The sequence below is a fragment of the Uncinocarpus reesii genome, genomic scaffold (genome assembly GCF_000003515.1).
Source record: "Uncinocarpus reesii 1704 scaffold_2 genomic scaffold, whole genome shotgun sequence".
NCBI classification, from domain to species: Eukaryota; Fungi; Ascomycota; class Eurotiomycetes; order Onygenales; family Onygenaceae; genus Uncinocarpus; species Uncinocarpus reesii.
In genome coordinates this window covers 3636538-3649761 of record NW_003052499.1, presented here as the reverse complement: position 1 = coordinate 3649761, position 13224 = coordinate 3636538, and the positions used below count along the sequence as shown (strand labels likewise).

General features: G+C 52.5%; 5 protein-coding genes across 5 annotated transcripts; 1 reads left to right on the top strand and 4 right to left on the bottom strand.

Moving 5' to 3' along the window:
• Positions 1-499: 499 nt before the first annotated feature.
• Positions 500-1615, bottom strand: UREG_04223 (uncharacterized protein; the record flags this gene model as incomplete). Its single annotated transcript, XM_002544660.1, has 2 exons — positions 500-1220; positions 1407-1615. The coding sequence occupies 2 exons, from the start codon at positions 1613-1615 to the stop codon at positions 500-502; spliced, it is 930 nt and encodes a 309-aa protein (XP_002544706.1).
• A 519-nt stretch (positions 1616-2134) lies between these two features.
• UREG_04222 (uncharacterized protein) lies at positions 2135-4381 on the bottom strand (the record flags this gene model as incomplete). Its single annotated transcript, XM_002544659.1, has 9 exons — positions 2135-2903; positions 2953-3081; positions 3132-3154; positions 3227-3413; positions 3475-3804; positions 3863-4024; positions 4093-4185; positions 4268-4278; positions 4337-4381. 9 exons carry the CDS (start codon positions 4379-4381, stop codon positions 2135-2137), a joined length of 1749 nt encoding a protein of 582 aa, XP_002544705.1.
• Positions 4382-4833: 452 nt separating this feature from the next.
• On the bottom strand, positions 4834-6025 carry UREG_04221 (uncharacterized protein; the record flags this gene model as incomplete). Its single annotated transcript, XM_002544658.1, has 4 exons — positions 4834-5090; positions 5162-5494; positions 5537-5702; positions 5777-6025. 4 exons carry the CDS (start codon positions 6023-6025, stop codon positions 4834-4836), a joined length of 1005 nt encoding a protein of 334 aa, XP_002544704.1.
• Positions 6026-6720: 695 nt separating this feature from the next.
• UREG_04220 (uncharacterized protein) lies at positions 6721-9524 on the top strand (the record flags this gene model as incomplete). Its single annotated transcript, XM_002544657.1, has 3 exons — positions 6721-8743; positions 8876-9230; positions 9446-9524. 3 exons carry the CDS (start codon positions 6721-6723, stop codon positions 9522-9524), a joined length of 2457 nt encoding a protein of 818 aa, XP_002544703.1.
• Positions 9525-10187: 663 nt separating this feature from the next.
• UREG_04219 (phenylalanine ammonia-lyase) lies at positions 10188-12444 on the bottom strand (the record flags this gene model as incomplete). Its single annotated transcript, XM_002544656.1, has 3 exons — positions 10188-12073; positions 12131-12237; positions 12305-12444. The coding sequence occupies 3 exons, from the start codon at positions 12442-12444 to the stop codon at positions 10188-10190; spliced, it is 2133 nt and encodes a 710-aa protein (XP_002544702.1).
• Between the last annotated feature and the right edge of the window lie 780 nt (positions 12445-13224).

Genomic DNA, 13224 nt, shown 5'->3' with positions numbered 1-13224 from the left:
CGATTCCGGTTGAGGGCTAGGAGCCGGACGCACTTCCATCACTCCGGGCTTGATATCTGAGGGCACAACAACTCCCGTTAAAAAAGGGAGATGAGCTGCCAGCCGTTTCACTGCGGAAATCAAGATGGGAACCCCTATCTCGGGGGTCTCCAGGCGGAAGGTGATTGCACATCCTGCATAAAACATAGGAAAGCCATAGTCCGCAGCTGTAAGCTCAAACGATTCAAAGTGAACGTTCGTCATTGTGTCTCAGGTAGACCGGCCAAACGAGAAAAATTGCAGATGGATGAACAAATCCCTTCGAAGATTTTGAATTATTTATATTTTCAGGAGCTATTACGCAGTTGCCCAAGCCCCCTATTTCTATTATTATCATCCCCATGTTACCCTTCTATATCCGGCAGACGAAATGGCGGGCATTGGACCATTTCTTTCCCGCACTTATTATGCATTTTTCTCACTAATGTCGATTACGATATCTTCACCAGCCGTGTCTGATTTAATCCCCATACTCATAGTTATATTCATACGCTTTGGTGCTCATTATCTCGCGAAGTGTTTTATTTTCACTCAGCCAACCCCATGTTAACTGAGTATCTAGGTCTACTTCCGGCGTCGATGGCGCGTTCATGATTGTACTGGTCCCGTTCAGCGCCCACCGTCGATTCTCCGGATCCTGTGCCTGCCACAACGCCCAAATGCGGTCCACCATTGCATGGTGCAACATAAACGTAGGCTCCTGCGGCGCCGTCCAGAAATCATCCATCGAACGCCCTAGCTGCATGTGCGCCGCCGCATGTGGCCCCATGATGCCTGCTTCACGGATTGCGGGCCAACTACTTACATCGATGTTGTGCTGCAGCGTGGCAATGTCCGGGGAAGCCAGCAGGCGGTCGACATCTGCCTGACCGGTGAACGCTCGCGCGATGAATGTGTTGAGGTCCCGAGTGAGGCAGTGCGGAGAGTAATGGAAGCCATTTGGCGGGAAAACGTCATTTGGCGCCGAGTCTAGATCGGGCAAGTTGAGGATCATGTTCGCGAACGGGCCATTGGTGACGCACCCGCCGCCAGTTCCTCGAGGAATTGACACGTTACTGGGTGTCAGCGGTATCACAGGGTCGGCATCGATGGGGTCGCCGTTGCCGGAGAAAGACGTGGGACTTCCGTCAAAAAGAGGACTTGCGGATAGGTTGTTTGCCGAGAGAGCCCAGTTCCAGTATCTATTCGAGAGTCAGCATTTTTAGATGCTGATGGAAGAGGTAAAAGGGGGCTTTCATACGGTTGATAACCCTTGTAACCACATTCCTCACGCAGAGCCTTCTCCCACAACCAAACAAATTGGCGGTGCCAGGCAAAGAAGATTCCGCTCAAGTGAATGTTTAATGTATAGTTGATATGAGTCCTACCGCAATCCAAGATCAGCCCGATTCGTCTGAAGAAACGCAGCTTTATGGAAAGGAGCGCAATCCTTACGCAGCAAAGTCATCCATTCGATGCCGAACACCTGGATATTGCTCTGTGGGCAAAATAGGCGGTCTTTCGCGCATGCAATGGATTGCATCGATATAGTCGAGACGCTCGCTTGTGGAAAGGGAACCCCTGGTGGTTTTGGCATTGCTCAGCCTAGCTCCCTATCAGTGCTATTTGGTGTTTCCACTCACCATTCTCGTCGAACTGCCCGCTCGTTGGACTTGAAAACGACAGTCGAGGTGGCTAGCAGCCAGAGAAATCTGAACATGATGAGCCTTTCTTTCCTGTTGGGAGGATAAACGCAGGAGAAGGAAAACCCCGTGTGCACTGATTTCCGGTGAACTACTCAGTCCGCAAAGGAAAATGGTTCATCATATAGATTGTGGAACGCATTCACATTGATCTACACCAATTGATTGGACTAGGAATATCCTAGTCTTGCTCTCCTGACAGGCCTGCATTAGCTCGCTTGGACCATCCATGCACGATGCGCTTTTGGGTTCAAGCTCCGATGTTTTGACAGGCACTGGGCCGGATTCAAATCAGCCAGCCATGCGACGATCAACGTCATTCAAAAAAGAAATTGCTTTTGCTATATTTGGGAGAATGTATGACTCCAGATACACCGAAAATCCTTCTCGAATACATGAGAAAGCCGCAGGCTTCAACCATCCAGTCCAATCTGGAAGACATGGGAGAGGTTTCGCTCCAGGCCTTTGAAATCGTCCAAGCCCGCTATCCAAACTATGTGCTGATCCGGCCGCACTAGGACGAGTCCACCGCTGCTCCGATCTACACCGGCCTCATCATACATGGTTCCTTCGTCAATGAAGATCTTTCGGTAATCTCTTCCAGTTTCTTCGTGCGGGGGGAAGAAAATTGCAGGGAAATCTGCGAGTTCCACCGCAGTCCATGGAGCACAATGCACAAAAACCGTGTTCAGAAAGCTACGACCGGAGCCCCGACACTTTTCCTGGAGGACTTTCAGTTGTGACCCGATGATTTGAACTCTCTGCATCTGGCCTCCGTGCGACACGTCCCCGCCAAAGACGATGAGACACCAACTCCCGTTAGTTTGGAGCACATTGTGCAAGGATACGGATCTCCCAGTTGCGTGATTGGTAACAAGCATTTCAGGCAGACATTCCCCGGGTTTGAAAATACCCATTTCTTGCACTGGCAGCCATGTCAGGAGGGGATCGTCATACCGGATTCTGCGGCCTCCAAGAAAGATGCGCATTTGTTCCATTCTCTGTAGAAGGGCGGGTGTTTCATTGCCGAATGGGGTGCTAAAGAGCTCCAAGGCTGTTCGGTCTGCCTCGAGTAACTGATGAGCCACAGGCCCTCGCTCAGTGCTGTATGTCTTGAGAATGCGTGGAGTCAGCTGCCCTTTGATGACACCAGCAAGCTTCCACCCGAGATTGTACGAGTCCCTATCGGCATCAGCGCCATCCCATCACGGGAGAGATGCTGGACACTTACTGAATGCTCGTATTCATACCCATTCCTGTAACAGGCGAGTGCGTATGCACGGCATCGCCAACGAGGAATACACGCTGGTGTGCACTTAATGCACTACTAAGCCGCTGGGTTGCTGTGAATGCGGACCACCTAATCGACATGAATAAGGGTCCCCGCGGCATGTTGATGGATACGCTTACCAAACCCAGTGGCGCACATCGAGCTAGGCATTCCAAGAGCGTGAGATTAGGAATCAAGAACCGCGCCGAAGCCAAGACAACAGACAGTGGCTTACCTTGAACGGCCGAAGTAAGTACTGGCATTTCTTGATAATGAGTTCGGGGGTGATGACATCGCGGGTGATGTGTTCGCCTTCCGGCCCCTTGTTGAGTTCAACATACATTCGCACCAAGTCTTCCTCCCGACGAACAAAATCCACCGAGCCGTCGATGTCGTTGCGGATGATCGACGTTGTTCCGAAGCTAGCGTCGTGAGCAACCCCGGTCTCCAAAACGCAAGCCAGACGCCACATTGTGCACCTACTCTGGGAAATTCGATCCGCCCGAAAAGTCCATGACGCCCCATATCGACGAGCCCTTGTTGCCTTGCATGTCGAAACCAAGCAGTTGACGAGTCTGTGATTTGCCTCCATCCGCGCCAATGACGTATCGTGCATGAATCTGCTCATTCTGGCCCTGCGGCCGCTCAACGAGCACCGTACACGGGTGGGCCTCGGGTATGTCAAGTTGTGATGTGTCGACAGTCAAGTTAACGAGACAGGTATGATACTCGACGGCAACACCGGAGAGCTCGAAAACTCGCTTCTTCATGATCTCCTCGACCCGACCCTGCTGTAACGTTCCATGCGTCCATCTGCAGGGGATCTTCTCCTCAGTAAGCGCTTCCAGTCCAGTCTTGTTGGGATACGCACCGCACTCCAGGTGGGGGAACATTCCGATATCGTTCTATCCTTCGCAGCTGCCCGTTGTCATCTCGATACCAGAGTGTCTCATCTGTTGCCGGCTCCCAGAGTTTGGTCACCTGGTCATGAATCTCAAAACGTTCAAAGATCTCCATCGTCTTTGGATTCAGACTGGCCAATAGTGCAATGAGTGATGCTTGTCATAACTGAGAGGAAGAAGCTCGATAAGCGAAACTCACCCATCTGCTTGGCCCACACGGGGCTGATCTTCGCGTTTGTCGATGATTCTGAAAGGCACATCCAATTGCGCCAGCCATAATGCCGCAGCGAGCCTGCAGAGAAAAACGTCACAGATGTTAGTACAGAGTGCTCCGTACAAGAGCTGTAATTCTTCGGCCGGCCTGGACTTCTCACCCTGATGGGCCCTGGACCATCCACGCGTTAGTTGGTATTAATCTGGTTCCCAACAGGAAGGAAACATACAGCTCCGATGATAAGGACATCAATTGTACTATCCGGCATAGGCATATTGTGGCAGCTTCTTGGTCAATCCTAGCAAAACGTAACACAGGAGAGCCCTCTTGCAGCTCTGAAGAGGTCACTGTCACTATTTTTTAGTGACTGCCTAGGTCAGTCGCAGCGAAAAACACCTGGGACCTGCCGGATAATATATCTAGTGGCATTGGAGGGATAACATGACGTGTTGACTGCATATCTCTAGTAGCTGGTTTTTTGCCGTAGCCGCATCTGAGCGGCTTTCTTTTTCGAGTAGCATCGCCCATGCAAGAGACCAGACTACTTTGCAACATGGAAGTGCTTCAGATAGGAATGTCAAGGTGCTCAGGAATTACGGGAAACAAGACGACTATCTCTGCGTTTTAAGCCGAAATCATGTATCTTTATCCGCGCTACATATGGTCTACTGGCTAAGTCCATCGCGACGCAGATCCCCCGAAAATGATACCTTCAACGGATTTTAATCACGCCTGAAAGTGTTTTCGAAACCAATCCTCTACCGAAACCAGTCTTTGCTCCTCCGGTTTTCCCAGCGCCGCCGAAGTAACTTGTTTCAGTAGAGCAGCAGTTTCTTTCTCAGATGGTTCTGGCCCAAAATAACGGCCATTTGTGGCTTGGGTGAACGCAAACATGAGCTTTGGATCTTCCAACTCAGGGATTCCTTTGATGTCAAACGCCTCCCAGGACGGGAGCGGTCGGAAACGAGACTTGCGGCCCGTGACTAGCATTCTCTAGGTTAGCCAGCTGCATATCCATCACTTAGAACGAGCATCTCGCTGTGTCTAGCTTTACCTTTTTCAAAGGCGGCGACGAGATCGTCAAAAGTGCAGATGTCACTACAACCGTGCACGACGGACCCGTTCCACCGCTGCGGATCCAGGAACATTCCCTGCACAAGATCCCCAAAATCATCGGACATGCTGATGAAGGGAACATCCTCGTTGCCACCCCATTTGGGCACGGCAAACGTTAGGTAGCCCTCATCATCTACCTGATGCGGGAAACCCCCAAAGATGGGTGCGACCTCCTTCGCCAGGAAGTTCTCCAGGTACCAAGCGGCATTGATAAAACTGGCGGTTTCAAACTTATCGATGTTTCGCGCGTACTGTTCGATCTTATTTTTCACTATCGACGCACATTGTCAGCCAAGTTCCTTGCCCTGCGCACCGGTGTACCCACTGTCCATTGCCTTCATTCGGACCTTGCCACCAGTGAGCTCGGTGCAGTTGGTTGCGGAGCTGAAGATAAAGTGTCGGACTCCCTCCTCGGCTGCTGCATCCACGATAGTTTTGCCCATGTCAAATTCAGTAGGACCATGTTCATTCCTAAACGCCTAATAAGGAGCAAACGCTCTTGGTAAGCCCGGACTAAGATGTAAACATCTCAACGAGTGAGATGACCGCTCACCTGGTCATCCGAATTGATGTTCACAAAAACGCCCCAGGACCCGCGGACGGCCTTCTTCATAGACTCGATGTCGAAGCCATTGGCAGATTGAATTTCCGCCCCCAGAGCGGCAAGTGCCTTGCTGGCATCTGAATTGGGGTTGCGAGTGAGCGCGCGAACTTTGAAGGCTGGGTTTTTCAGCAGTGAGCGTGCAACGGCACCGCCCTGGTTGCCAGTGGCGGCAAAGATGGTGATGGTAGGGACAGCCATGTTTGATAGAAGAGACAACGAATCTGCAATCTGCGTCTGAGCTTGAGACGAAAAATTGAAATCTCGAGCAGGAATGAACTGCACTGCGAGGGATATAATTCGGAGACTTCAGAGGAGCTGAAAAAGCAGGCAAGCGGGAGAAAGGTGGCTGCCGTCGATCTGGATCCTTGCTTCAGTTCGCCCGGCAATTTCCGTTGCACACTGTCCAGTGTCGTTCCACGGCGTGAGGCATCGGTCATCGCAAGCCGTCGAAAAAACAAAATCGGCCGTATGCATGCTGGCGAGAAGGTTGCATCTGCAGGGCCGCGTTATGCGGTTTTTGACTTGGTTCAAGTACATGCTGATCCTGTGCCACTCGGGCATATCCAGAACGGGAAAAGCAAAACAAGGGGAGACTCGCACGGAACACTCCGTACAGACGACAAGTATGATGTCGGCGTTGTCAAGAAATGAACCGGAAGACATGAAGATCCTAGCCATCGCCGTGATGGCTGGCTGAGCGCCATCTTGGTAACCCAACTGGCACCTCCAGGGTTGGCATAGCTGCTCCAGAAAAAGCGAAGCAGTTCAAGAATCAAAGATTTTTAAGGAAGACGGTTATGTTCCCAAGTGAGAGGAAATAATAGTTGACTTTCATCTCCTCTCTTCACTCTCTTCAACACTCCTTGCCTCCCATCCTCATTCAACATCTGACCATGGTTGCAATAATCTCAGAACCATCTGAATACGACGAGACTCTCGCCCGAGATGAGGGTTTGGGTCAATTGTTCTATCAGCGGGTGACCGAAGCTCCCTCGTCAATCGCGGTTGCTGCTCCGGACGGCCAGAGTCTAACATATGAAACCGTGCACAACAAAGCCGCCGAGATAGCGCAGGCTCTCCACCAGGCCGGTTTTGGAGTTGAAGAGCGTGTTGGCATTCTCGTCCAGCACAGCATCTGGGATGCTATCACTCAAGTTGCCATCCTCTATGCTGGGGGGACTTGCGTGCCCTTGGATCCTCTTCTTCCCGATCAGCAGATTCAAGACCGACTCGAACGCATCGGAGCCCGCCATGTGCTGGTGGACGCAGCCAACTTCGCGCGGAATCTCCCTTCCTTGACAATGGTTCCCCTCGGCGAGAAGTTTTGCAACGGGCCACTCACCAACGGGGCGCTACAGGCAGCTAGCCGCTATCCTCTTCCAACAAGACTGACTCATGTCACGCACCTACTTCACACCTCGGGCACCACGAGCACACCCAAGGCTGTTCAAATTGCTGCAGGCTCCATTCTCCATGTAGCATATCATGCGCCGTTTGAACCGGTCCGGCGGTCAGATGTGGTGGCTCACTCGAACCCCATCAGCTTCGATCTTGCCCTGTTTGATATCTGGGTGCCACTCCTCTCCGGCGCCTGTATTCAGGTGTTGAACAGGGCGACCCTCCTAGATATACCCGCACTAGCGGATGCGATCCGACAACGAGGGGTCACTGTCATGGCCACGACGACGGCATTAATCAATCTCACGGCGGCGACGTGTCCGACGGCATTTGAACCGTTGCGCCTACTCCTCACGGGTGGCGAGGCAGCCAATCTACAGGCCATCGAGGCGATCTTTTCTGCAGGTCGTCCAGGCCGTTTTATCAACGCGTACGGGCCGACAGAATGCTGTGTTTTTTGCCATGTGCACGAGATCACCACCGAGGATATGGCTGCTGGCAAAGTGAGCATCGGCTTGCCCATCGGTCGTAATGTTTGCTGCGTGTGCGATGAGGAAGGCCGCTTGGTGCCTGACGGGGAAGAAGGCGAATTGGTTGTCGGTGGCCCCGGCGTATCACCGGGCTATCTCGACCAACCAAAGAAGAATGCGGCCAGTTTTATCACAGTCCCAGGCATGGTGGACCCGATGACTGGGACTCCTTATCGAATGTACCGCACGGGAGACTTGGTGCGACGCCGCCTGGATGGTGACGGTCAGTATGATTTTGCGGGCCGCCGGGATCACCAGGTCAAGGTCCGCGGGTACCGTGTTGAACTTAATGCCATTGATGCAACGCTCATGCAAACGGGCCACTTTGCAGACACAATCGTCATGCGAATTGACTCGAGCGAGATTGGTGCCGGCGCTGCTCTTGTAGCATTTGTTGTCCTCCACGATCCCTCGATGGCAGGCTCGGCCATTGAAGATGCGCGCTCAACGTTGCTGGCAACTCTCCCTGAGTATATGGTTCCGCACATCGAAGTGGTACCAGAAATGCCCCTAAACGCCCACAACAAAGTAGACCGCCGCCAACTGGAGGAGATGTACCGCAAACGGCGGGAGCAGCACCTATACACGCTGAACAAAGATACAGCGAAGATGCAGACCCGCGAGCACCTTAGCCGCTTCTGGGCAACAATCCTGGCCACTCCCATCCCCCAATATAGCGACGACGATGACTTCTTCAAACTCGGGGGGACTTCCTTGCAGGCGTCATTGTTGATTAGTCGCATTAGGAAAGAGCTTCACACAGACATCTCTCTTCTCACGCTCTATGAGAATTCAACGTTGGGCTCCCTATCCTCTGTCGTCGATTATTCTCGCGGGGGCTCGATGGATACGGTCCGGAATGAACAGGATGTGTGGGTTGCTGACACCAAGGTTGCCGATGGATTGAAGCTTCCCGATGGACCAGTGGTCGACTGGCGTCGTGATACTGAAGGTCGCGTTTTCCTCACGGGAGCGACTGGATTTGTGGGTGCGTTTTTGTTGGCCGCGCTCTTGGTGATGCCGGGCGTGCATCAAGTCGGTTGCTTGGTGCGCGCCGGCAATACGACGAAGGGATTGGAGAGGCTTAGGGCGGCGTTGGCTAAGTATGGTCTCTGGAAAGACACGTTTTCCTCCAAGATTCTTGTGCTTTGCGGCACGCTGGAAGACCAGTGGCTAGGGCTTGGTGAAGAACGGTTCCTCGAAGTTGCGGAGTGGGCCAGTGTGGTTTTTCATCTCGGGGCGCGGGTCAACTATACGCAACCGTACTCCTTGCACCGACCGGCCAATACGATAGGAACGGTAAACGTCGTGCGGTTGGCAATTGCTAAGCGGCTCAAGGGTGTGCAATACTGTTCGAGCATTTCGTGCTTTGGGCCCACAGGGCGTATAACGGGGTCGAAGATTGTCTATGAGGACGCATCATTAGCTCCTCACGTCGAAGCCCTTCCATACGACCACGGATACTCGCAAAGTCAGTGGGTTGCGGACGAACTGCTGCAGCGACTGATGCGGCGCGGGTTCCCTATTGCAGTGTACCGGCCCGGGTTCATAACAGGCGACCAACAGACGGGAGCATGCAATCCGGATGATTTCTTTAGCCGTCTGATTCGTGCGGCTCTAGACCTCGGCTGCTATCCGGATCTCCCCAATCAAAGCAAGGAGTTCATCCCAGTTGACTATGTGGTTGCAGCCATGTTACACATATCCGAGTCTGTCTTCTCTCTGGGCCACTCGTTCCATCTACTCCCTCGACGATCGGTGTCAATTGATTTGGGCGAGGCAATGGAACTTCTTGGACAGGTTCGCGGGGTCCCGATGGAACGCCTGCCTTACCCAGAATGGATTGAGCGTATAACCGCTCGCCCCCATCCCAGCCTACAGCCGTTATACCCAATGCTAGCGGAGAAAGTGCACAGCGGACTCACCCGATGGGAAATCTACGAGGACATGCCGATATATGACGATACCAACACCGTGCGAGCATTGGCGACTTTCCCCGGGGGAGCCACATCTCCGCCATTGGATTACGACCTGATGAAGAAGTATGCCGACTATCTATGTAGTTAGTGGAAGTTGGAGCTGGGTTACCACTTTAAAATTTTGGACTTATTTTTGGATGTGTAGCTAGTTATGTTTTCGTTTACGTCTTTTGAGTCTGATAGAGAGTAACGCCGTAAGGTACTCCGTAGTTGGTTAATTAATTAATTTACTGGTTTCATCTGAAACGGCCATGTTCGGCATGTAGTGGTTATTGCTTCTGACAAGAGGATATTGAGAAGATGGACATTGCAACACAAATATTGAAGATTCATGCTGGTGCTAATTCAAGGCCTTGTGAAAGAGTTCAATTTGTCTACAGAGCATTCCAGATGCACATGTCCTCTTCGAGCGCGAAATGTATTAAATAAAATTAATAAATAAAATCAAATCAACTAAGATTGAAACGCATCTACAAGTGTACCCGCCAGCCAATGATCCCTCAATGCCTCATATATGACCGAAATCCACTGTCCGACTGTCTTTTTCTCCCGCCCATCAACTTTCCCACCGGAGCCATCACCAGTTGTAGGATGTTCAATGAATCCACGATGGAAAGGGACCTGTAGCCGCTCCCGCACTGTAAGGTAGATTTTCCGTGTTCCAGATCCAAGATAGTTGGCCGTGTCCGGTGCCTGGTAAAAACGTTTCGCCACCTGCAAGTATGTCGTCTTCACCATCGTTATGGCCGTTGTTTTCCAGTTCTGCAGGGCGGCTACGGGAGTAGCGCAAGAAGGATCCGCCTGTTGGATCAAATGTGGCAGAAGGATGGGGAGCATCGTGTCTACAACACGTTCGCATCGCTCGTCCAGATCTAGGCGTGACTGGGCCGCCCAGGCGCCGGCACTTGCGTCGCACACAAGCTGAGCAAGCCGATCCAATTCGGCTTGTGGGAGAAATGCCCCCATGGAGGCCTGTAGGGTGTCATGCCATACCGGGATAAGCGCTTCGAGGAAGGTGAGCTGCAACACTCGCAGATCTAAGGCTTGGCACGTGACGTAGAGCGAGCATGCGGCCATCATTGAAACGATGTCGACGGCGTGCATCGAGTACCGTGCTGAGATAAATGCTAGTGAGTTAACCGCCTGGTTGTGCATCTCGGCTGTTTGTACGTGGGAGCTGACTGGATTAGCGAGATAGGCCAGTTCCGCCATGTAGGCAGCCATGTTGATGTCAACCCCTTTCATCGTGAAGGAGAGGCTGGGGTCGTCCGCCACCAAATTGGTCGGTAACCCGTTGTTGAGTCCTGGATCGATCATTTCTGTACATTGCGCGAAAAGTAGCTTGCCTAGCATCTGTAGCGCCAATCGCGTTTTCTCCATCGCCGAAGTGACAGAGGTCGCTTGAAAATTGCCTCCTGTGTAGATCGTGCCTGTAGAGCAGTCGACAAGCGGGTTGTCCGAAGTTGAGTTGAGTTCCACGGCAATCTGCCGGTCCGCCAACATGAGATCTTCGAGCTGGGGGCCAATCCACTGGCTCGCCGTTCGGAGCGCGTACCTATCCTGAACGAGTCCTTGGCGATGTTGCGACTGTTTCGTGGGCTGCGCCGGCGACTGATCGTTCTCTGTGGGTGTCCGGCCCTGGGCCAGCCGTGATCCATCCAGGAGCGAGAGGATATTTGCCGCAGCTTCGACTTGGCCGTCATGAGGTCGCGTCTGGGCGATGAATGGGTTGAAGCTGTCACGACTACCACGCAGGGCCTCAACCGCCAGTGCCGTAACAAGCTGAGCTAACAAAGCGAGATGATGTGTCTCGTACATCACCAAACTGGCCAGCGCGGCAGCAGCAGCCGTCCCGTTGACAAGGCCCAGTCCTTCCTTGGGCCCGAGGGTGATGGGCGGGGCATTGATCATGGCTAGCATCCGGTCTGCAGTGCACACCTGGTTGCCCATACGGACATGGACACCGGGATTGCCTTCAATGGCCCCGACGATGTATGCTAGTGGCATCAGATCACCCGACGCAGATATTGTCCCGCGCAACGGAACCACTGGAACGATGTGATGTTGAATAAGCCGCAGAATCGCCTCGATTGCCGGTATCGAGACAGCCGAATAACCCCGAGCCACAGAGTTGCAGCGAATGAGCATCGTTCCCATAACCCAATCGGACGGCATGGCATGGCTCTGCAAAGCGGAGGAAAACCGAGAGTCGTCGCTCCCAACTTCATAGTCGCCTGGAACGAGGATACCGCTCTGGAGAAGCTGCATAAGCGCTTTCTGTAGTTGAACAACACGCCCAGTGCGCGCATCGGCGCTGCCTCCAAAACCCGTGTTTACTCCTAGTAGGAGATCAGCATCGGCATTTAAGATGGAAGAAAAACATGGCAGTAACGTACCATAGATAGGTTCTCCCGTGGCCAGGCATTTCTTCAACACCTGCACACTTTCATTGATACTCTCGATGGTATCCTGATTTTTGGTGAGGTACGGCCGACATCCAAACCTGAATAGTGAGCCATGGTCAGAACACTGGATGGATTAGGCTCATTTGGGTCGGAGCTATGGCTAACCTTGATACGGCCAGGACCTCACCAATTGTGAGACTGTCGCCATCGATCTCGACGTCACCCGCCTGGACTGTTTGATGGACGTTTTGCAGGTGAGCCCTGACCAGGGCCAGATGCGGCCGGGGTTCATATTTGCTAAGCATGGCTGCTTCGACAAAGCCTTCCTCTATAGAACGACTGTGCACAAGGGATATCGGCCTTTGCGTGCTGAATATTGCTATATAAGGCCACGATACAACGTGACCCCTATGGCATAGATCCTGTGGCTTGCAAGTCCAGGTCAAGTTCAGCCATGATTATTGTTTGTTCGGAGTTCGGGTGGCGGTAGAATTGGAAGATCGACTGAGAGGAACTTCGCAAAAGAAACGTCGTGACGCAGAATGCTGGTTGCTGTTGTCGCACTGCAGTTCGGATTGTAATCTTCGGCATGAAGTTGGGGAGGGATCAAGTGCCGGAAAGTTGAACGCCCACGATCTGCACCTGGAGCTCAGGATCCCGGTGGCTGCTTTGTCGATCCCGGGGCTATCCTCCATCAAAACGATTCGGTGGACAGAGGCTGGCTGAGCTACACCGAAGCATGTCAGGGTAAGCGAGCCCTCGTTTCTCTTGCATCGTTGGTTTGCGGCAGGTTGCTTTCGAGCCGGACAAGAACCAAATACGGAGTAGTTGTCTGCTGCCGGTCCTGGCTGCAATGCATCGACAACAACCCAGGGCGGTGATACATCATAACGCATGCACCTCTCTTCAGGACTATGGCTAGTAATATCGATCCGGGTTTACAAGGTGCTTCTCTGGCTCTTTATCAGTTGCAGATTGCTTTTTCCAGCGCCTACGAAAGCCCTCTCTGAATGACGTTAAGAATACTCCCTTGTTAAAAAGGAGCATAACCTCGGAGCAAATCTCTCTATTCTCCCTGTCAAACT